This window comes from Chlorocebus sabaeus, chromosome 2 (genome assembly GCF_047675955.1).
Source record: "Chlorocebus sabaeus isolate Y175 chromosome 2, mChlSab1.0.hap1, whole genome shotgun sequence".
NCBI lineage: Eukaryota > Metazoa > Chordata > Mammalia > Primates > Cercopithecidae > Chlorocebus > Chlorocebus sabaeus.
Window position 1 is genome coordinate 57,595,441 of NC_132905.1, and position 24,862 is coordinate 57,620,302.

Sequence of the window (24,862 nt, forward strand, 5' to 3'; positions counted from 1 at the left end):
CTTAGAAACTTAGAGACTTAGAAACTTATAGACTTAGAAACTTAGAGACTTAGAGACTTAGAAACTTAGAAAGTTTAGAAAAGCCACACCAGGCTCTAAAGCACCCGCCCAATGACCAGGTGGCCATCTAAAGCACCCGCCCAACGTCCATGTGGCTATCCAAAACACCCATCCAAAATTCCCGGAACTCAAACAGAAAAACAAGTCCGAGAAATACCCCATGCGGGTTCAAACCAACTAATCAGAGTAAGACACCCTGCTCAGGCCATAACCTGCTCCAATCATCTTGCGCCTCAAGCTTTGTGAGTTTCTGTGGTTTTTGCCTTTATAAACTGTCTGTACTAGGCATTCGGGGTCCTGTGGCCAACTTCGGACATAGGACCCTAGCGCGCTAGCAATAAATCTCTCCGCTGTGATTTCCGTGTCGAGTGGTCTCTCGCGACGACCCCTGCCCAGGAAGGAATCTAAAAACTAGGTTCCTACAGTTGTGATTTTGAGGAACTGAAGGATGGCAAGAAAAGAGAATTTATTTGACCTTGATGCTAGAAACATTTCCCTTTAAATGTTACAGAAATAGTAATGTATAATTCACAGAGCAAAAAAAAAATGAATTTTAGCCCACTATAAGGCTTTATAGTGAACACCAGTTATAATGATGTTAATATGATGGCTTATTGAACACCATCTGTGAACAAAGTCTAGAAAACAGAATCAACCTGTAAAGAAGGTCTAGAAAACAGAATCAACCTGTAAAGAAGGTCTAGAAAACAGAATTGGGATTATAGGGCAGATTGTGCCTGTTACAGTAAATCTGAAGCTGACAGAGAGGATAGGAAGAAAGAGTTCTATCAATTAAGGTAGTCAGAAAACATTTGTTCTCCATAAATTTTCTCCTCTCCTTTAAGTTATATTGTTTCTTCAACAGCCATGCACAATCGCACCTTCACACATTTGACCTTGAACTTCAGCCTCTTCCCCCAGCCTAGCTCAGCCTACCCTCAGGCTCCAGCCGAGGGCCAGCTTCTCCATGCTCTCTCCTTTGACAACCCAGTCTACAGTGATCTCATTGCTGAAACCAAAAGGATGCTTTGGGACTGCTTCACAAACTCAAACTGACATACCAGATGGAGAATCTGAATAATGTGCTCTTAATACTGCTTATGAAAATCAAAACACATGCAAAATTTAGTATCAAAGAGAAATTTCAACTGCTTGTTTGGAAAACTTTCCTGAAAGCAGGGAATCTGATCTATGCTTGAATTAATATTCTCGATGATTTCAACTTTCAGAGCAAAAGCAACCCGGAGCCTTATTTCTGACCACTATTTTATTAATGACATTTAAACCTGAACACCTGCCTCTTTCCTTACTAAGCAGAGCAGAAAAATGAGACTCAGTCCCTGTGAGCGTTTTGCTACCTGGATGTCAAACTAGGGTGTGCTAGTGTCACCTAGACAGCTTTTAAATGTCCTGACACCCAGACCACACGCCAGATCAATTACATCAAAATCTCCACGGCTGAGGCCCAGGCACCAGTGTCTTTTAGAGCTTCTGGGGTGATTCCAGTGATCAAGAATTGCTTAAAGGCTACAGCTTTTAAACAGTGACACTTCCAGAACCTTAGATACATATTAGAACCACCTGGAAGCTACAAAATTTCTTATGCCTGGGTCCCATTTTAGAGGCTCTAATTAGGGTGTGACCTGGGCATCAGGATTTTAAGACTCCCCAGGTGACTGTAATATACAGCCAGCGTTGAGCCCACTGCCCCACAATAGAACAGAGCACTAAAGGGGACAGGCTCTGTACCAGGAGTTGAAGGACCCCATACTTAAGGAGATAGTAGAAGAGACATGGAAAGCCATGGAGGCAAACAATGACATTTTTGGGAGCGTAAGTTTTTCACTTAGAGTATTAGAGAGCTAGAGAACCAGGGAGTGAATTAGAGATTAATTCTTGCTAACGGGGTAGACGGGTCCAGGTAGGGCACTGAGAGAAAAGTTTGAAAGGAATCTTCTAATTTCTGCTCCTGGCCTCTTTCACACAGAAATCAGCCACAGCCACCAAGCTGCAGGTGTTAGAGTGAGGCTCGCAGGACAGCACACAACCCTCTGTGCTGGAGGACCATTGAAATGAGGGCCGGCACAGCACTAGTGGAACTGGCTTCTTTCCAGTGCTCCTTCTTCTACAAGTTTAAAGGTGAAATCCCAAGCACAGATGTCATCTGGTGGAAAACCGATGAATGGCAGTGACCAACAGTTGTTCTCCAGGACCTGGGCTCTCCTTGTGGGTTCATTCTCTCTCCTCTCGTGTTAGGCACTATCCTAAGTAGTAGGAAAAATGCCTGATGATCTCCAGCCCCAGAGTTATACTCCAAAGAATCCTCCCTCTTCCGTGTGGGCAGGACTTGTGACTTGCTTCTAACCAACAGAATATGTTAACAGTGATGGGACGTCACTCCCGTGATTATGTAATGGCATGTCATAAAATGCCATCTTCCCAGAATGCATAAGAGTGAGAGATGCTCTTCTGCTGACCCTGAAGAAGTGCCCATGTAGATAGCTACCTGGTACAGGACTGCAGGTCTCCTAGGGAGCTGCAAGTCTGAACATATAAAGGGACAACGGCCAGACCATCTGTAAAAATAGAACTCTAACCAGCAACCTGAAGCAGCTAGCCCAGGAAATCAACCAATTATCTGTAGGAGCCAGCCCACGAAGCCAGTCTGCTATTTACAAGTCAATCTTATGTAGGAAGTCAGACCACCAAATCTAACAACTGGTCCAAAGAGCCAAACGATAACCCCTATAACAATCAGTCTCACACTGCCAGGACTTGATTAGTCACAGACAGCTTCCCTCATTTTATTGCTAATTTCCAACTAAGGACAAACCAGAGAGAACTAAATATGCACTTCTAACCAACCACATGGGACAACCTTCTTCCCTTAGCCCACCTACAGATTCCTCATCACAACAGCCTCTATCAAGGCCCACCTGAAGCCTTCCCTTTCTTCCTGGATAAGGTTTTCCCACTCCTCCGCCTGGGAGTCAGAATTAGCAGCATCTTGGACAGTAGTGACTTCGACAAAAGCCATTTTAGTCTAGTACTGGGGACAGACTGGAGCAGGCTGAAGAGCAAATGGTAGATGAGGAAGCCAAGACAAATAACATAGACAAGAATAAAAGAGTCTAAGAATTATAGGTGATCTAGAGCAGCAGTGAACAAACTTTTTGTAAACAGCCAAATAGTATATTTTAGCCTTTGTGAGCCAAATGATTTTATTTTATTTTACTGAAATGGAATCTTGCTCTGTCACCCAGGCTGGAATGCAGTGGCACAATTTTGGCTTACTGCAACCTCCACCTCCCAGATTCAAGTGGTTCTCCTGCCTCAGCCTCCAGAGTAGCTGGGACTACAGGTGCACACCACCACGCCTAGCTAATGTTTTGTATTTTTAGTAGAGATAGGGTTCGTCATATTGGTCGGGCTGGTCTTGAACTCCTGGACTCAAGTGATCTGCCTGCCTTGGCCTCCCAAAGTGCTGCGATTACAGGCATGAGCCAACAGGCCCAGCCCCAGATGATTTTTTAAATGTAGGTTTAATTATTATTCATGTATGGTGATGCCAACAAGTCATTGAATGAGATGATTGCCATTGAAAAGATAGTTTGTTACAGTTCCCAAGAGGAGGAGCACATCATGCAATTGAGGGAGGTCACACTGTGAAGTATCAGGGTTGGTCAGGAGGCCGAGGACGTGAGGGGAAAACGTGGGCAGGAGCCTCTGTGTGTGTGTGTGTGTGTGTGTGTGTGTGTGTGTGTGTGTGTGTGTGTGGTTTCGTAGGAATGGGCAAGTCAAGGTAAACAGGCTTAGGACAAGTTGGTTTGAATAATTTCGGTGGGCTCTGGGGCACAGTGACTGTCCCTAGTTGTCTGGTGCCTGGCCCTGGGGTGATTAGGGCGGGTGGATAGTGGTCCAACTCTGAAAGCCCAACAAAAGAAGTGGTGGGTATGGGTTTCAGATTGGTTGATTTGCATTAGAAAGCAGCATTCCTGGACAGAGTTGTTTGCTATCTCTAGGAATTAGCTAACTCTGAGAGGGGCAGTCCCTTCCAGTGTCCGCAAAGCCCTATATGTCAAAGCCTCAGAATAAAAAAAAGAAAAACATGCTTACTACAGATGTTCTCTGTTGCAGCTACTTAACTCTGCTGTTGAAGTGTGAAAGCAGCCATAGACAATATATAAATGAATGGGTATGACTGGGCCCCAGTAAAATTGTATTGATGAAAACAGGTGGCCGGGCGCAGTGGCTCAAGCCTGTAATCCCAGCACTTTGGGAGGCTGAAGCGGGTGGATCACGAGGTCAGGAGATCGAGACCATCCTGGCTAACACGGTGAAACCCCGTCTCTACTAAAAAATACAAAAAAAAAAAACTAGCCGGGCGTGGTGGCGGGCGCCTGTAGTCCCAGCTACTCGGAGGCTGAGGCAGGAGAATGGCGTAAACCCGGGAGGCGGAGCTTACAGTGAGCCGAGATCGGGCCACTGCACTCCAGCCTGGGTGACACAGCGAGACTCCGTCTCAAAAAAAAAAAAAAAGAAAACAGGTGGCAGGCCAGGTTTCATGCAGGCTGCAGTTGCTCACCCATGTCTAGATGAAGGAATCATTACAATTAGAACCGATGAGGTAATGAAAGGTTTCCCTAAAGAAAATGTTTTAGAGCTGAAAAAGAAATCCTTGAAATAATATCAAAAATTTAACTCTTGTTTTATACCAAATCAATGAAGAAGTATTCATACTCCAACACATACTGGGAAATAGCTTAAAGTAGGAAAATAAAACAAATTCTTAAAGTATGTAAAATTAGTGTCTATAATAATGAGGAAAGACAGTCAGGTTGAACCCAAACTTGTCACTGAGATTAAACATTAGAAAGTAATAAAGCAGTGTCTAATGAGTTTTGAAGGGAAATGGTATCAGTTATCTATTGCTGTGTAACAAACTACCCCAAAACTTAGTGGCTTAAAACAACAATTACTTATTTTTCATCATTATACAGGTTGGCTGAGTTCAGCTGGTGCTTCTTCTGCATCCTGTGTTATCTGTTGGAGTCACTGACATGGCTGCATTCAGCTGGAAACTCAGCTGAGGGTTTCCATCTGAGGGTTGGATCATCCAAGATGGCTAGATCCTCAACTAGGGTAACCAGATGGCAGAAAGCTGTCTGGCATTCTCTCCACCTACATGGTATCTTATCATTCAGCAGTCTTTCCCAAGTTTCTTTACATCGTTTTGGATCCTATGATGACAAAAATTGGGGTAGCCAAAGCTTTAAAGTCCCAAGGCAAAAAAGTATCACAGCATCATTTTTACCACATTCTCTTGGTCAAAGCAATTCAGAAAATGAGACTAGATTCAAATAGAGGGGAAATAAACCAACCTCTTAATGAGAAAAGTGATAGCTGTGCATATACCACGATGGGAAAAACTGTCAGGATCATTTTTGCAGAAAATCTACCACAGAAAACAAGAATTCCATACACATTTGTGTGTAAAGAGATAAGAAGAACTTTTTCAGAAACACATATGCTTAGAAAACTTATGATCTTTATGTTCTTCTTGAAAAAGTATTTTGTTATATTCTTTCTATTCTGATGAAAAGGTGTATCGTTAAGAATGGCAAAGACAAGATATGAAAGACGGGGGAGTAGATATTGAAACAAGTTTAAATAAATAATTAAATCTAAGTAATTGTTATAAATAGAATTGAAATCTGTAGATACAAAATAATTCTGGAAAGACAAGTCATATAGTCTAAAAATAATGATTCATTAATCCAAATATCTGTTTCAAAGCTCAGCATATATAAACAAATACCAGAGAAAGAAGAGAGAGGCTGGGCATAGACTGCGAGTAGGGAACTGGGAAGCATGATAAATTCCATCTTGACATGGGCAAAGCCATGTATTTTTTATCCTGGTAGTTGAGATAGGCAGTTTTCAAATAAATTAAAGATAACCGGAACTCTATTTTCCACCCCCCTAAAACTGCTCCCATCTCAATAAATGGACCCACGATTCACCCAGGCACTCAGCAGAAAGCCTAAATCCATGTGTGATCTCTCTTTTCCTCCCCTGAACCATGCCCTGAAACCTTATCCTCTGAACATTTGCAGGAAACGTTTAATGTATGTCTTAGTCTGTTTTGTGTTGCTATAACAGAATACCTGAGATTGGGTAATTTATAATGAAGAGAAATTTATTTTTTACAGCTCTGGAGACTGAGAAGCCCAAGGTCAAAGGGCTGGGATCTGGCAAGGGCCTTCTTGCTGCATCATCACATGGGGGAAGGTGGAAGGGCAAAAGAGAACAAGATGGGGCAAACTCACCCTTTTATAAAGGCCTCGATCCCACCTTGAGCCCTCACGACCTAATTATCTCTTGAAGGTTCCACCTTTAATACTGTTGCAGTAGGAATCAAATGTCAACATGAGTTTTGGAGGGGACAAACATTCAAACCATTACAAGGTGTAAACACATACCCACATGCATGTATACAAGCACGCACACATTTTTTAATGCCACTATTTCATTATAACTTCTTATTGTAAACATTCTCAAACAAGACAATGTATTTTCAGTTAATGTAAACAAATATTTGGTACTTTAAGTCACCCTACAAGTTTAATAAATTTATTGATAGCTAACTTCAACTGGAGTATAATCCAAATTGTATTCAAATGTACTACAGGAGAGATATGTAAAATAGCTTGCCCAGTGGGTCCTACCTTCAAAGCCTACCTTGAATTCACCCATTCTATTCCATCTCTAATCCTCTACCTAATCAATCTACCATCCCTTGCCTGGGGACTGCAAGTCTACCTCTTTTGTCTCCTTCTACCATTCATTGCTCATCTCCTCCCTGCTATCCTTTCTCCCCATAGCCTTCTTTGTGGCCATTTTTAAATATACAAAGCTGACTGAGCCATTCCTTGCTGGAACCCTCCCCGAGGACTCTCCCTAAGCCTCTAGCTCCAGCCCCAGTGGGCTTCTTCATATTCCTTGACACTCATCTTAAGGCCTTGTCTCTGGCTGTTCCTTCTGCCTAGACTGGAAAATTTCTCAGGTACTCTCTGTCTGCATCCTTGTTGTCATTTATCTCAGCTTAAGCATAACCTTCTCAGGGAAGTCTTCTCTGATAGCCCAAATTAAGTCAGCCCCCAGCCACTCTTCCTCACACTATTCTCTTTGTTTTATTCATGGTGTGCATCATGCCCTGCATATCTTCATATTTAATTGTTCATGTGTTTATTGTATGCCACCCGTTAGATGATAAGTACATTGAAGGAAAGATTTGATCTGTTTCATCACATATCCACAGTACCAAGGACAGTGCCTGCCACCCCACAGAAAATCAAAAGTTCTATATTGAAAAAAGAAATGAGGCCAGGCTCAGTGGCTCACACCTGTAATCCCAGCACTTTGGGAGGCTGAGGCGGGTGGCTCACGAGGTCAAGAGATTGAGACCAGCCTGGCCAATATGGTGAAACCCTGACTCTACTAAAAATACAAAAATTAGCTGGGCATGGTGGTGAGCACCTGTACTCCCAGCCACTTGGGAGGTTGAGGCTGGAGAAATGTTGAACCCAGGAGGTGGAGGTGGAGGTTGCAGTGAGCCAAGATCACACCACTCCACTCCACACCAGCCTGGTAACAGAGCGAGACTCCATCTCAAAAAAAAAAAAAAAAAAAAAAGAAGAAGCACTATGGTTAAAACAACAAATACTTTCCAAATGACTGGAGAATATATAAAGAAATAAGAGCACAGTCAGTTTAACCAAAAACATTGAACTTAGGAATTGGCAGGGTTTCATAAAACCCAAAAGCATAAAACGATATGGCAGAAATTAAACCAAATTCATTAGTTGGGTTTAAAAACAAAATCCAATCATGGTATATGTTGCTTGAAATGGGCTCCTCCAAAATAAAATGCCGCACAGAGACTGAAAACAAACGATGGACAAAAATGTACTATGTGGATGCAAAGACAAAGAAAGCAGGGATCATGATATAAATTTCAGTCAAGGAAAAGATTAAGGGAAACACAGTGAATGGGGTAAAGGAGTTTTATTACACCAATAACTGTGTAACCCGTGGTGACGCGATAGTACATGTACATATTCCTGTACCGTGTAACACAGCATGAAAATGCTGGAATAAGAGCAGTTGAGAGTCAAAAAAAATGTCAGAATTCTGATTGAAATGGAAGATGTTAATATACCCATCCTAAATCCATTTTCTTCACAAAGATGGGTAGGGGACAAGGCAGGGTATAGTCTAGAAGACTGTAAGATGAAATAACAAAGTAAATGATGTAAAGACTTAGAATAAATATGCAAGATGAATGAACATTTAATTATTGCTCATGTTCACTGATAAACCATTTTTTAACAACTACTATATGCTCAGCCTAGAACTAGATTATGGGGCTTGCTTAATATGCCTTCTGTTCAGATAACTACGGAAATCTTTTTTCAAAATTGATCATACACTAGATCACAAAGAAAGCACCAATTAATTTCAAAAAAAAAAAAAAAAAAAGCAGACATTGAACAAGCTACATTTCTTCACCACAATGCAAAAAACCTGGAAACTAATAACAAAAATTTAAAGAGCAACAACAAAGAAATCTCAACACTTGGAAATTTTTTAAGTGATTTAAATACTAAAGTCAAAGAGGTTATCAAATCTTAAGTAATTATAGATAAGATTGCCTTCACACTTGTGCTTTCAATTCTCTCACCAGAGCGACTCCATCTTGAATACGGGATGGGTAAAATAAGACTGAGACCTACTGGGTGACATGCCCAGGAGGTTAAGGCATTCTTAGTCACAGGATGAGACAGGAGGTCAGCAGAAGATACAGGTCACAAAGACCTTGCTGATAAAACAGCATGTGGTAAGGAAGCAGGCCAGATCCCACCAAAACTAAGATAGGGATGAAAGTGACCTCTGGTTGTCCTCATGGCTCATTATATGCTAATTATAATATATTAGCTTGCTAAAAGACACTCTCACCAGCCCCATTAAAGTTTACAGATGCCATGGCAACATCTGGAAACTATCCTATATGAACTAAAAAGGGGAGGAACCCTCACTTCCAGGAATTGCCTACCGCTTTCCAGGAAAACTCATGAATAATCCACCCCTTGTTTAGCATATAACCAGGAAGTAACAATAAGTATAGGCAACTGAGTCGCCCAGGCAGCTACTAATACACTTTGCTTTCATTTCACTCTATGGATTTGCCTCCAATTCTTTCTTGCGTGAGAGCCAAGAGCCCTCTCTTGGGACCTGGATCGGGACCCCTTTCCGGTAATGCTTTTTCTTCGGATTAACTAAGGATTCATACAATATTTAAATATTTAAATAATTCATAAACATGCAACTTGAAAAGTTAAGGGCCCATGCCAGGCACAGTGGCTCACGCCTGTAATCCCAACACTGTGGGAGGTCAAAGGAGGTGGATTACGCGAGTCCAGGATTTTGAGACCAGCCTGGGCAGTATGATAAAACCCTGTCTCTATGAAAAATACAAAAATTAGCCAGGCATGTTGGTGCTTACCTGTAGTCCCAGCTACTTGGGAGGCTGAGGTAAGAGGATCGCTTAAGCCTGGGTGGTGGATGTTGCAATGAGCCAAAATTGTACCACTGCACTCCAGCCTGGGTGACTGAGAAAGACTGTCTCCAAAAGAAAAAAGAAAAAAAAAATGTTAAGGCCCCAATAATCCCACACTCTAGGGATAATCACTGACTCTTTTAGATTCTGAAACAAAGATGTAAGTTAAAAAGTAGAAAGAATGTATCCTTTTCAATGTCCCTTCCTTTTTAGAACCTCCTCTCTTTTGAGAACCAAATCTTTGGAGAGGGAGATGCAGAGTTATATAAACACTGTTTAGGTAATTTCTCATACATGGAAATAGTTAAGTGTCTACTGATACTCTCTACTATCTTCTGGGATGGCTATGCTATGGGGCTTGAGCAGGGTGACGTTACCCAGTATCCCAGCAGCCACCAATAAACAAGAATTGCCATTATGATTATGATGATTATTTTATAATTTTTACTCCTCCATAACTACCTCTGCCGCCACCTCCACCCCATCACCTCCTCCGTAACTACCTCTGCCGCCAACTCCACCCCATCACCTCCTCCGTAACTACCTCTGCCGCCACCTCCACCCCATCACCTCCTCCGTAACTACCTCTGCCGCCACCTCCACCCCATCACCTCCTCCGTAACTACCTCTGCCGCCACCTCCACCCCATCACCTCCTCCGTAACTACCTCTGCCGCCGCCACCTCCACCCCATCACCTCCTCCGTAACTACCTCTGCCGCCGCCACCTCCCACCCATCACCTCCTCCGTAACTACCTCTGCCGCCGCCACCTCCACCCCATCACCTCCTCCATAACTACCTCTGCCGCCGCCACCTCCACCCCATCACCTCCTCCGTAACTACCTCTGCCGCCGCCACCTCCACCCCATCACCTCCTCCGTAACTACCTCTGCCGCCGCCACCTCCACCCCATCACCTCCTCCGTAACTACCTCTGCCGCCGCCACCTCCACCCCATCACCTCCTCCGTAACTACCTCTGCCGCCGCCACCTCCACCCCATCACCTCCTCCATAACTACCTCTGCTGCTGCCACCTCCACTCCATCACCTCCTCCATAACTACCTCTGACGCCACCTCTACCCATCACCTCCTCCATAACTACCTCTGCCGCCACCACCTCCACCCCATCACCTCCTCCATAACTACCTCTGCCGCCGCCACCTCCACCCCATCACCTCCTCCATAACTACCTCTGCTGCTGCCACCTCCACTCCATCACCTCCTCCATAACTACCTCTGCCGCCACCTCTACCCATCACCTCCTCCATAACTACCTCTGCCGCCACCACCTCCACCCCATCACCTCCTCCATAACTACCTCTGCCGCCGCCACCTCCACCCCATCACCTGCTCCATAACTACTTCTGCCGCCACCTCCACCCATCACCTCCTCCATAACTACCTCTGCTGCTGCCACCTCCACCACCACAGCCTTCTCTTCCACCAAAGTTTCCACCACGGTTAAAATTACCTCTACCACCTCCAAAGTTTCTTCTGTAACCTATAAAATTGCCAGAACCACCTCCATGACTTTGCCATACAGCAGACTACATCTCTTGTTTAGTAAGGACCTTTTTCACTTCACAATTATGTCAATTAACAGTGTAGTATTTTTGGCTGGGTACAGTGGCTCAAACAATAGGGATATAGAAGACTTGAATAATGCAATCAACCAATTTGATTTGACATAAAACATGGCACTGTAATCCCAGCATTCTGGGAGGCCTAGGCAGGCGGATCATGAGGTCAGGAGTTCGAGACCAGCATGACCAACACAGTGAAACCCCATCTCTACTAAAAATGCAAAAATTAGCTGGGCGTGGTGGTACGCGCCTGTAATCCCAGCTACTCAGGAGGCTGAGGCAGGAGAATCATTTGAACCTGGGAGGCAGAAGTTGCAGAGAGCCAAGATCTCACCACTGCACTCCAGCCTGGGCAACAGTCCGAGACTCTGTCTCAAAAAAAAAAAAAAAGAAAAAAAAAGGTGATATTTCTGAACAGTTTTATCAACTGTATCTTCATTATCAAAAGTTACAAAAGCAAATCCTTTTTTCCACTCTGCCTGTCTTCCATAACTTCTATGGTTTTAATCTTACCATACTTTTCAAATGTCTCTCAAATTATATTCTTCTGTATCTTCTTTATTTTATTTATTTTTTTCGAGATGGAGTCTCGCTCTGTTGCCCAAGCTGGAGTGCAGTGGCGAGGTCTTGGCTCTCTGCAACTTCTGCCTCCCAGGTTCAAATGATTCTCCTGCCTCAGCTTCCTGAGTAGCTGGGATTACAGGCGCCCACCACCACGCACAGCTAATTTTTGTACTTTTAGTAGAGACGGGGTTTCACCATGTTAGCCAGGCTGGTCTTGAACTCCTGACCTCGTGATTTGCCCACCTCAGCCTCCCAAAGTACTCAGATTACAGGCATGAGCCACCACGCCCAGCCTTGTTTTTATTTATTTTTTATTGAGGTGGAATCTCGCTCTGTCTCCCAGACTGGAGTGCAGTGGCATGATCTTGGCTCACTGCAACCTCCGCCTCCCAGGTTCAAGCAATTCTCCTGCCTCAGTCTCCCAAGTAGCTGGGATTTACAGGCATGTGCCACCATACCCAGCTAATTTTATATTTTTAATAGAGACGGGGTTTTACCTTGTTGGTCAGGCTGGTCTTGAACTCCTGACCTAAGGTCATCCACCTGCTTCAGCCTCCCAAAGTGCTGGAATTACAGGCTTGAGCCCCACGCCCAGCCTAGATACATTTTCATTATTAATTTCTAATTTAATTCAATTGTGGCCAGACAACATATTTTTAATGATTTAAATCCTTTTAAATTGTTGGTCGGGTGCGGTGGCTCAAGGCTGTAATCCCAGCACTTTGAGAGGCTGAGGTGGGCGGATCACGAGGTCAGGAGTTCAAGGCCAACCTGGCCAACATAGTGAAACCTCGTCTCTACTGAAAAAAAGTCGGGCATGGTGGCATGTGCCTGTAGTCCCAGTTACTTGGGAGGCTGAGGCAGGAGAATTGCTTGAACTCGGGAGGCGGAGGTTGTGGTGAGCTGAGATCATGCCAATGCACTCCAGCCTGGGCATCAGAGTGAGACTCCGCCTCAAAAAACAAAATTTTGTTACCACCCAAATGAATCCATCTAGAGTAGTCCAGGTGTGCTTGAAAGAAAATATGTGTTGCTGTCTCTGGGTGCCATGTTTTATGTCAAATCAAATTGGTTGATTGCATTATTCAAGTCTTCTATATCCCTATTGTTTTTGTCTTATTACTGAAGAGGATTAAAATCTCCATTCATGGAGGCAATTCTCTAGGCAATTGTTAGGTTTCATTTATTTTGAAACTGTGTAATTAAGGACTTTTTGTCTTCTTGATGTGTACCTTTATTGCTGGTAATACTCTCGTTTTTGAATTCTGCTGTCTGATACTAATATCCCACTAATATTCTCCCGTTAATAAGCCATTCTAGCTTACTTATGGTTGTCTGAATATTTTTTCCATCTTTTTACATTTAGCCTTTAATTTTTATTTTTAATTTTAATTTTTTTTATTATTATTTTTTTTTTTCTGAGACGGAGTCTCGCTCTGTCGCCGAGGCTGGAGTGCAGTGGCCGGATCTCAGCTCACTGCAAGCTCTGCCCCCCGGGTTTGCGCCATTCTCCTGCCTCAGCCTCCCGAGTAGCTGGGACTACAGGCGCCTGCCACCTCGCCCGGCTAGTTTTTTTTTTTGTATTTTTTAGTAGAGACGGGGTTTCACTGTGTTAGCCAGGATGGTCTCGATCTCCTGACCTCGTGATCCTCCCGTCTCGACCTCCCAAAGGGCTGGGCCTTTTTTTTTTTTTTTTTTTTTGAGACAGGGTCTCACTCTGTCATCCAGACTGGATGACACAATCTTGGCTCACTGCGACCTTTGCCTCCTGGACTCAATGATCCCCCGCCTCAGCCTTCTGAGTAGCTGGGACTACAGGCTTGAGCCACTCTGCCTGCCTGGCCTTGTTTTTATTTTATTTATTTTATTATTTTTATTTATTTATTTATTTAGAGACGGAGTCTTGCTCTCTCACCCAGGCTGGAGTGCAGTGGCATGATCCTGGTTCACTGCAAGCTCTGCCTCCTGGGTTCACGCCATTCTCCTGCCTCAACCTCCCAGCAGCTGGGACTACAGGCGCCCATCACCATGCCCGGCTAATTTTTTGAATTTTTAGTGGAGACGGGGTTTCACCGTGTTAGCCAGGATGGTCTCGATCTCCTGACCTTGTGATCCGCCCACTTCAGCCTCCCAAAGTGCTGGGATTACAGGCATGAGCCACCGCGCCCAGCCTTTTTTTTTTTTTAATTGAGAGGGAGTCTTGCTGTGTTGCCCAGGCTGAAGTGCAGTGGTGCGATCTCGGCTCACTGCAACCTCTGTCTCCCGGGTTCAAGCAATTCTCCTGCCTCAGCCTCCCAAGTAACTGGGACTACAGGTGCACACCACCACACCAATTTTTTTTGTATTTTTAGTAGAGACACGGTTTCACCATGTTGACCAGGCTGTTCTCAAACTCCTGACCTCAGGTGATCTGCCCACCTCGACCTCCCAAAGTGTTGGGATTACAGGCGTGAGCCACTGTGCCTGTCACTGGCCTTGGTTTGTTTGTTTGTTTATTTATTTATTTATTTGAGATGGAGTCTTGCTCTATTGCCAAGGCTGGAGTGCAGTGGCACAATCTCAGCTCACTGCAACCTCCACCTCCTGGGTTCAAGTGATTCTTCTGCCTCAGCCTTCCGAGTAGCTGGGACTACAGGTGTGTGCCACCACACCCAGCTATCTTTGGTATTTTAGTAGAGACGGGGTTCACCACGTTGGCCAGGCTGGTCTTGAACTGAGATTACTGGGGTGAGCCACCGTGCCCAGCCTGTTTCAGTATTTTAAATGTGCTTATATGGCCAGACACGGTGGCTCACGCCTGTAATCCCAGGTACTCAGGAGGCTGAGGCAGTTGGATTGTTTGAGCCCGGGAGCTGTCATCATGCCACTGCACGCCATCCAGGCAAGAGAGCGGGAGCATGGCTCTAAAAATAAATTAAAATCTGGCTGGGCGCAGTGGCTCACACCTGTAATCTCGAGGCAGGTGTATCACAAGGTCAGGAGTTCCAGACCAGCCTGGCAAATATGGTGAAACCCCGTCACTACTAAAAACAAAAAATTAGCCGGGCATGGTGGCGGGCGCCTGTAGTCCCAGCTACTCGGGAGGCTGAGGCAGGAGAATTGCTTCAACCTGGGAGGCAGAGGTTGCAGTGAGCCGAGATTGTGCCACTGCACTCCAGCCTGGGCGACAGGAGACTCTTGTCTCCACACACACAAAAATAAAAAATGAAAAAATGAAACATGCAAAACTGGCAAAACTCTGTCACATGCATCAGTGTATGTAATGTATACATATAGGTTGAGGAGCAGTAATAAAACTGACATCCATGTGCCTACTTGCCAGCTGAAATTACCTAACAAGCCTTTCGCAGCCCCCTCTCATGCTTCACTGTGTTAATCATACAGTTGCTTTTCTTCAGAGCTTTGCCATGTGTGCCTGTGCAACAGATAATGTCAGTTGGCTGTCTTTGAACTTTAAATAGAATCAGGCTGAATGTATGCTCTGTAATGTTTTTCTGCTTATTTCCAAGATTTCCTTATGCCTATATATGTAGCAGTTATTAATTTTAACTGCTGTATAGTACTACACTTTATAATCCACAGTTCTACTCTTGAGCATAAATGGGTTGTTTGCAGTTTTTGACTTTTTTTTTTTTTTTTTTTTTGAGACGGAGTCTCCCTCTGTCGCCCAGGCTGGAGTGCAGTGGTGCGATCTCGGCTTGCTGCAAGCTCCACCTCCCGGGTTCATGCCATTCTCTGGCTTCATCCTCCTGAGTAGTTGGGACTACAGGTGCCCGCCACCACGCCTGGCCAAATTTTTGTATTTTTCATAGAGACAGGGTTTCACCGTGTTAGCCAGGATGGTCTCAGTCTCCTGACCTTGTGATCCACTTAGGCTCCCTAAGTGCTGGGATTACAGGCGTGAGCCACCACACCTGGCCCGTTTTTGACTTTTACAAACAATGCTGCTGTGCATATTCTTGCCTGTGAGCTTCTGAGGTAATGTGCCTGGGTAGAACTGCTGGGTTGTAAGGTACGTGCATGTTCAGCTCATCTAGTTAATGCCAAACTATTTCCAAGGTGGCTTGTACTAATTTCTCTTCCACCAGCAGGGTGGGACATCCTACTTCTCCACTTCCTTGCCAGCATCTTCTTGACAGTGTTTTTGCATCCTAATACATCTGCCACCTGAGTCTTTGTAAGAACAGCCAACACTGAATGTTCATTCACATGGTGCCAGACCCTGTACTGAGGGCTCTGTGTGTGATTTGATTTCACCCTCACAAGACCCCCATCTATTATGAACATGTTATTGATGACCAAGAGAGCAAGTCTTTGTCCTGCTTCTGCCCAAGACACTTCCCTTCTGCCGGGGCCCCATGGCCATGTTGCCTATCTTCGTTTCCCAACCTGGGTGGGGCTGAGTCCCAGCAGGGGCTCAGCGCCACCCCTGGACCCCTTTCTCCTCAGGCTCTTACTCCCTGTCAGTCCGCCTCAGCCGCCCTGCATCCTGGGACCGAATCAGACACTACAGGATCCAGCGCCTTGACAATGGCTGGCTGTACATCTCACCGCGCCTCACCTTCCCCTCACTCCAGGCCCTGGTGGACCATTACTCTGGTATGGCCTTTCCCTGCCCCCAGGAGTAGGCTGGGAGAGTCTGCAGGGAGGAGCAGGCAGTGGTGTCCTCGGATATTTTACCTGCTATGGAGTATTCAGACAGACAGAAGAGAGGCCTCCCCTATTTTCACACCAGTCCCCATGCCAAGAAATGCAGGCTGGGAGCCTTGTCTTCACCTCGTGCCCTAGCAGAAAAGCCACATACCTCCGGTGTAGGCTCCAGTCAGTACCTTGCCTACCACTCTGGTTCTGATTCAAAGCCCCTGGCAGCAGGTGGAGTTCTCTCCACAGGAACCGGACCCAGAGCTGCTGCTGTGTGGGATTCAATCCTGACTCTCCTTAGTACTTCCTGATGCCAGTCCTTCAACAGACACTGGAAGATGCAGTCACTGGGCACAGCGTCAGGGCGCAGAGAGGGAAGAACACTCTCGTGAAAACTCAGGGGTTTTCTGCAGGTCACTCCATGCGGGAGTAGTTAGTAGAAGTAGACTGAGCATTCCTTAGCTTTCTTCTTCCCAAAGAAATTTCCTAACCAGAAACTTCAGCTCAAGAGGTCCATGAACTCACCCGAAATCATACAGTGATTATCTCCCAAAAGTTAGCCCAGGAAGACCTTTGACTCCATCTGTCTCCATGAAACCAACAGCTTGGGGCTCATGTCCTGTCACTCTTTTGTAACCATGCCCCCTCCTGCCAAGTGTGGAGGACTGTCAGGATGAGGGCTGTTGGGGAGAAGTAGGGTGGAGTCAGCCATGTCAGGGATGGAGGTCTCTTCCTCAGAGCTGGCGGATGACATCTGCTGCCTCCTCAAGGAGCCCTGTGTCCTGCAGAGGGCTGGCCCGCTCCCTAGCAAGGATACACCCCTACCTGTGACTGTACAGAGGACACCACTCAACTGGAAAGAGCTGGACAGGTAAAGTCGGGGACTCCTGGAAACATGAAAGCAGGACCAAGAGTTAGAAGGACCCACCCCGGGAACCACAACCCGAATGTACCTGTCACACTCAGGGACACCTGGCAGCTGGAGCCAGCGCACACTGACTCAACTCCTGGAGCACAGCCCAGGCTCGGCAGGTGGGGCTGGGGAAGCTGATCTGATACGGAACAGGGAGCCCCATGAGGTTCTCATCAGGAGTGAGGGGTTTTGAGAACAGTGCATTTTTGTGTGGAGTGAGTGCAGGGAGAAGGAATAGGCTCCTTGACCCAATTCTCTTCCTTTGTCCACAGCTCCCTCCTGTTTTCTGAAGTTGCCACAGGGGAGGAGTCTCTTCTCAGTGAGGGTCTCCGGGAGTCCCTCAGCTCCTACATCAGCCTGAATGAGGAGGCTGTCTCTTTGGATGATGCCTAGCCCCAAAAGAGAGGCCGAAAGGGAAACCAAGACTGCACACCTAGAACCCCAATTCAGCCCAGCTACCTGAGCACCCCAGAGGCAAGGCTATGCACTCAGTGAGGGAGGGCTGGGACACAGAGGTGCATCCAGGGTCCCACCTGTACCCTTGCTCTTTCCTTTCTTGGCCCTAAGAAGTCACCTACCTCTTCCCAGTGCCATGATCCCACCTGCGACCTCTAGTCCAAATGCAGAGAAGTTGGGACCAGGGCCAGGGTTCCAAAAAGAGAGTAAGCCTCCTGGGGGTCTGACCTAGTCAGTTCTTGAGTTTGTTTCTAGTACCATCTGGATGCTCTACCTGCTGAGCCCTGTTCTACATCCCCCCGTTAACCAGGCCCCACCCACAAGGTAGAAACAACCCCTATCTTCTGTGACAAAATCATTTTCGGGAAATTTACAAGTCTCGTTAAGACCACCACCATATCTCAGAAGATAGGACTGTGGCCTAGAAGGGAAAGGAAAACTGAGGAGATGATGTCTTACCATAGCAGCAGATCATAGGTGCTCCAGCCTCTACGTGACCTCCAGAGCAAAGAGAAAGACTTCTGACAGTCTAAGTCCTCAAATGTCCCCCATTGAGGACAACAGCCCCAGCTCTTTTTGTTCTGAGACGGAGTCTTGCTCTGTTGCCCAGGCTGGAGTGCAATGGCGTGATCTCAGTTCACTGCAACCTCCGTCTCCTGGATTCATACGATTCTCCTGCCTCAGCCTCCAGAGTAGCTGGGATTACAGGTGCACACCACCATGCCTGGCTAATTTTTTTCTATATTTAATAGAGATGGGGTTTCACCATGTTGTCCAGGCTGGTTTCAAACTCCTGACCTCAGGTGATCCACCCGCCTCGGCCTCCCAAAGTGCTGGGATTACAGGTGTAAGCGACCGCACCCAGCCTAGCTTTCAGATCTCTATTTCATTTTGTGGCTTACCATTCCCTAGCACACTGGCCTTGCCATCTTGTGGCCAAATACAAAATAACATCTCTTAAGTCTAGCACACTGCAGTGAGGCCAGGCACCTCACTGCTGGGCAAGGGCATCAGAAGGTGCTAAGCCCTCTCTCCACAATGCCAAGACTGAGGTCACAGCCTACACCAAATCCAGCACTTGATTTCCCTGCTGCCCCCATAAAGAGAAAGAGGTCTGCTGGATCTGCTAAGGGAGCATGGAGAGGAAGAAAGAGGGATAGGGGTGGGAGGTACCACCTCGAATGTTCCTACTGGGTTCCCAAGCTACAGGTGGGGTGGGAAAGGCTTTATCAGGTATCATCAACAGGTTCTCAATTAAAGATTTGATTTATTCAAGTATCTGAAAACATTCTACAATGGAAACTGTTATTAGATGCTGCCTGTACTGTGATATGGACACATACAGCCATGCTGTTTCAGAAGACTTTAAATGCCACTGATAGTTTAAAAACTGTACACCTGATGGAGAATCGAGGAAGACAATTTAATGTTTCATCTGAATCCAGAGGTGCATCAAATTAAATGACAGCTCCACTTGGCAAACAGCTGTTACTTGATGGTATCCAAGAAGAAATGGTTGGTGACGGATAAATTCAGAAATGCTTCCCCAAAGGTGGGTGGTTTTAAAAAAGTTTCAGGTCACAACCCTTGCAGAAAGCACTGATGCCCAACACACTGATTCATGGTCCAGGAAACATGGGTCTTCCAAGTTCCAAGGGGCTGGGGTTCCCCAACGATCAAGTTCCTGTGCTGTAATCAAGAGGATCCTTTGGACTGGATAGGGAGCAGTTGAGAGCTGTACACCATCAGTCATAATGAATGGCAGTGTAAAAGATGATCCAGATGACCTAGTGAGGAGACAAGCACTGTTCATAGGTCACCTGGGTTAACACAGGCCCCGATTCCACAAAACAAAAATGCCAGATGAGAATGTAAACACAGGGCACTCTCCTGGGGCTATCCATTGCACAATCGGCTTGGGGAGTCTACGTTAAAATTTCACTGAAATCACACTGTCAGTCACTAACAGAGCCCAGGACTGCCCACCTGCACTTGCAAAGGAACTCCTGATAAGCTCCTCCCCTACCAAATGGCAACCCCAGGCCCAGGGAATTGACGTACAGAGGTGGAAATGATTCAAGTAAAGCATACTACACTGCTAGCAGGTGCTGCAACTACCAGTGTGAAAATACCATCATAATTTGTCAGCTGCATATCAAAGCAGGGATTCTCAAACCTTGGCTACACATTGTAATCTCCTGGTTCTTTAAAAAACATATAGATGCCCCAGCAATACCACTCAGAAGATTTTATTGGTTTGGATTAGAGTCCGGACATATAAGATTTTTTTTTTTTTTTTGAATCCTGCTGGGATTCAACAGGTACGCACCACCACTCCTGGCTATTTTTTTTCCCCCTGTAGAGATGGGTTTCACCATATTGCCCAGGCTGGTCTCGAACTCCTGGACTCAAGCAGTCTGCCTGCCTCAGCCTCCTATAGTGCTGTAATTACGGGCATGAGCCACCATGCCAGGCCATGAGTATAATTTTTAAAAAAACAGGCCGGGTGCGGTGGCTCAAGCCCGTAATCCCAGCACTTTGGGAGGCCGAGATGGGCAGATCACGAGGTCAGGAGATGAAGACCATCCTGGCTAACATGGTGAAACCCCGTCTCTACTACAAAATACAAAAAACTAGCTGGGCGAGGTGGCGGGCACCTGTAGTCCCAGCTACTTGGGAGGCTGAGGCAGGAGAATGGCGTAAACCCAGGAGGTGGAGCTTGCAGTGAGCTGAGATCCAGCCACTGCAGTCCAGCCTGGGAGACAGAGCAAGACTTCGTCTCAAAAAAAAAAAAAAAGAAAAAAGAAAACTAGCTGGGCGAGGTGGCGAGCGCCTGTAGTCCCAGCTACTCAGGAGGCTGAGGCAGGAGAATGGTGTAAACCCGGGAGGCAGAGCTTGCAGCTAGCTGAGATCCGGCCACTGTACTCCAGCCTGGGCGACAGAGCGAGACTCTGTCTCAAAAAAAAAAACAGGCTGGGCGCGGTGGCTCACACCTGTAATCCCAGTACTTTGGGAGGCGGAAGCGGGCGGATCACTTGAGGTCAGGAGTTTGAGACCAGCCTGGCCAACATGATGAAATCCCATTTCTACTAAAAATACAAAAACTATCCAGGCACGGTGGCTCACGCCTGTAGTCCCAACTACTGGGGAGACTGAGGTGGGAGGATCACTTGAGCCCAGGAGGCGGAGTCTGCAGTAAGCCAAGATTGTGCCACTGCACTCCAGTCTGGGTGAAAAGGTGAGACCCTATATCAAAAAAATAATAGTATACAGTTCAGAAGTTTTCTGTATGGGCACAGGTATGCAAACATCACCACTGATTTCAAAACATTACTCCAAAAAGAGCCTATTTCCTTTATCAGCTACTCTCCCTCCCCTCCTCCCAGCCACTGGCAAGCACTAATATACTTTTTGCCTCAATGGATTTGCTCACTGGGAGATTTTGCATATAGAATCACATAATATGTGGTCTTTTGTATCTGGATTCTTTCACTTAGCATGTTTCAAGGTTCATCCATGTTATACAGCATGTATCGGTACTTCATTCCTTTTTTTTTTTTTTTTTTTTCTTTTGAGATAGTCTTGCTCTGTCTCCCAGGCTGGAATGCAGTAGCGCAATCTTGGCTCACTGCAAGCTCCGCCTCCCGGGTTCACACCATTCTCCTGTCTCAGCCCCCCAGTAGCTGGGACTACAGGCGCCCACCACCATGCCCGGCTAATTTTTTTTAGTAGAGACAGGGTTTCACCTTGTTAGCCACGATGGTCTTGATCTCCTGACCTTATGATCCACCCACCTCAGCCTCCCAAAGTGCTGGGATTACAGGTGTGAGCCACCGTGCCCAGCCACTTCATTCCTTTTTAAGACCAAATAACATTCTACTGTATGGATATATATTATCCTATCCATTCATCAAGTGATGGTCATTTGGATTGTTTGTACTTTTTAGCTATTATGAAAAATATTTCCTAGTTTCTTTTTTGAGGTGGAGTTTCCCTCTTGTTGCCCAGGCTGGAATGCGATGGCATGATTTCAACTCGCTGCAACCTCTGCCTCCCAGGTTCAAGCGATTCTCATACCTCAGTCTCCCAAGTAGCTGGGATTACAGGTGCCTGCCACCATGCCCAACTAATTTTTTGTATTTTTAGTAGAGATGGGATTTCACCATGTTGACCAGGCTGATTTTGAACTCCTGACCTCAGGTGATCTGCCTGCCTTGGCCTCCCAAAATGCTGAGATTACAGGCCTGAGCCACCGTGCTCAGCCCTCCTAGTTTCTAATATGTAGCCAGAGTTGAGAATCAGATGTAGAAGCTGATGATGGGCCCTGGATTTACACATTACAGGGGACTGTACAATATTTCATATCACATCTTCTGGGATGTGGCTCAACACAGGCCATGGCCCTGATCCTCAGAAGCCTTTAGAAAAACAGCACCCTGTTCACATAGTGTAACTCAATCAGTGGGGTCCCCTCCTGTAAGTGACACCTCATGAAATGAACAGTACCTGTTGTAAAACTATCAGCTACACATACCATGAACAAGGCAAAAGAGGTCATAAACCCTTCTTTCATGAGCTCCCACGTGCCGCCATATTCTTCCTCATCCATCTGTAGATAATTGCTGAAGTAGAGGTACAGCACTCCTGCATTGATCAGGCAGAATCTGGAGCAAGAGAGAACAAGTACCAAACATAAACTGTAAGATTAGAAGACTCAGAACTTGGGGCCGGGCGTGGTGGCTCATGCCTGTTATCCCAGCACTTTGGGGGGCTGAGGTAGGTGGATCACTTGTGGTCAGGAGTTCGAGAACAGCCTGGCCAACAGGATGAAACCCTGTCTCTACTAAAAATACAAAAACTAGCAGGGCATTGTGGTGGGCACCTGTAATCCCAGCTGTTCAAGAGGCTGAGGTCGGAGAACTGCTTGAACCCAGAGGCGGAGAGGTTGCAGTGAGCCAAAATTATTCCACTGCACTCCAGCCTGGGCAACAGCGAAACTCCATATATAAGTATATAGTGTGTGTGTGTGTGTATTATATAGTTCTCCAAAGCCCCTTGAAGTAAGACAGAATGGCTGCTGAGCTGTCCCAAACAGGACCTGACATGGGCCTCCAGGTAGCTCCAGCTAGGGGGAGGCTATGGGAGAAACACACATGAAGCCGCTGCTTCACAGCCTAGTTGAGCAGGCAACAGCATACCCCTGTACAACTCCCCGTGGGAGACCATTTCTGGATATTCACTGTCTTGTTACTGCCTCAGGATGCAGATGTGAAGATGACTGTTCCTGCCCTCAGCTCACCATCAATTATGGGGCTAGGAACAGCAATGAGCTAGGCACGGTGGCTCACGCCTGTAATCCCAGCACTTTGGGAGGCCAAGGTAGGCGGATCACCTGAGGTCAGGAGTTCAGGACCAGCCCAGCCAACATGGTGAAACTGTCTCTACTAAAAATACAAAAAAAAAAAAATATATATATATATATATATATATATATATAGGCTCACACCTATAATCCCAGCACTTTGGGAGGCTGAGGCAGGCAGATCACTTGAGGTCAAGAGTCTGAGACCAGCCTGGCCAGAGTGGTGAAACCCCATCTCTACTAAAAATACAAAAATTAGCTGGACATGGTGGTGTGTGCCTGTAATCCCAGCTACTCAGGAGGCTGAGGTGGGAGAATTTCTTGAACCTGGGAGGCAAAAGTTGCAGTGAGCTGAGATAACACCACTGCACTTCAGCCTGGGCAACAGAGTGGGACTGTCTCAATAAATAAATAAATAAATAAGAAATAAATAAGAAAAAAGAACATAGGAGTAAGAGATAAGTACAGGGAAATGGAAACCCTATAAACTGGGCATCCTGACCCTCCCACTTTTGGGATAGATGCCATAGCAGTAACAGAAGTGACATGAAGTAGACCCAGAGGGTATTAGCAGGAAAGGAAGGTGCTGGCAACATCCTTGCTTCCAGTATTCAGCCAACCTGTATACCCACCAGCAAATAGTTATTTTCAAATATGCATTTTATGTTAAGTACAGTGGAATCTCTAAGCATTAGCATCAGAACAAAGGACTATTTATAAGCAAAACAGTTACAATAATTTGAATGCCTACTGTAGGGTACCTAATAAACATATAGTATCTTCAATACTTAGAGCAATATTACAAGATGGTTTCTTTCTTTCTTTTCTTTTTCTTTTCTTTTCTTTTTTTTTTTTTTTGGAGACAGAGTCTCACTCAGTCGCCCAGGCTGGAGTGCAGTGGCATGATAACGGCTCACTGCAACCTCCGCCTCCTGGATTCAAGCGATTCTCCTGCCTCAGCCTCCCAGTAGCTGGGATTACAGGCACCCACCACCACGCTCAGCTAAATTTTTTGAACTTTTAGTAGAGATGGGGTTTCACCATGTTGGTCAGACTGGTCTCGAACCCCTGACCTCAAATGATTTGCCCACCTCAGCCTCCCAAGGTGCTGGGATTACAGGCATGAGCCACCACACATGGCCAAGATGGTTTTTCTTATTTCTGTTTTATAGTCAGAAAATTAAGAATTAAGTTTTATAACTTGCCATTGAGTGGTTGGGATTGAAAAACCCCATTCTTCCTGAATCTATTGCCCATTCTTTCCCACCTGGACGTATCCAGAGCTGAAATGTAAGGAATTAGTTGTCCTAAAAGCTGAGGTTCCTTGGCAGAACAGATGAGACTCACCTTGGAAGGGTCAGGCTCATAGTATAGTTATAGATTTCTGAATCTCAGTTGCAAACACCTCTTGTAATAACTATTTGGTACTTTGTATATACAACATAATCAGCCTAGTGCTGTTACAGTCATTCACTGTAGGCAATGGTTCCTTTCCTCTAAAACAGTAAGTTACATTATTTTTTAATAAATAGTGACAATGAAGTTTGGGTTTGATTGTTTTTAATTTGATCTAACTTCAGTTATGGTTTGGATCCTAGGTTGAACCAGTAGAGCTTGATTACTGTTAATATTTGACATAATTTACCTAGAAGGAAAACATTAG

General features: G+C 45.7%; 1 protein-coding gene across 1 annotated transcript in view; it reads left to right on the plus strand.

Moving 5' to 3' along the window:
* The window catches only part of LOC140708631 (src-like-adapter 2), a 38,010-nt gene extending 19,536 nt beyond the window's left edge, over nucleotides 1-18,474 (plus strand). Inside the window, exons 3-5 of the mRNA XM_073004847.1 lie at nucleotides 16,232-16,426; nucleotides 17,207-17,339; nucleotides 17,654-18,474. Coding sequence (XP_072860948.1) covers nucleotides 16,232-16,426; nucleotides 17,207-17,339; nucleotides 17,654-17,774 — 449 coding nt within the window. The 3' untranslated portion in view covers nucleotides 17,775-18,474. The remainder of the gene's footprint in view (nucleotides 1-16,231; nucleotides 16,427-17,206; nucleotides 17,340-17,653) is intronic.
* Nucleotides 18,475-24,862: the final 6,388 nt, after the last annotated feature.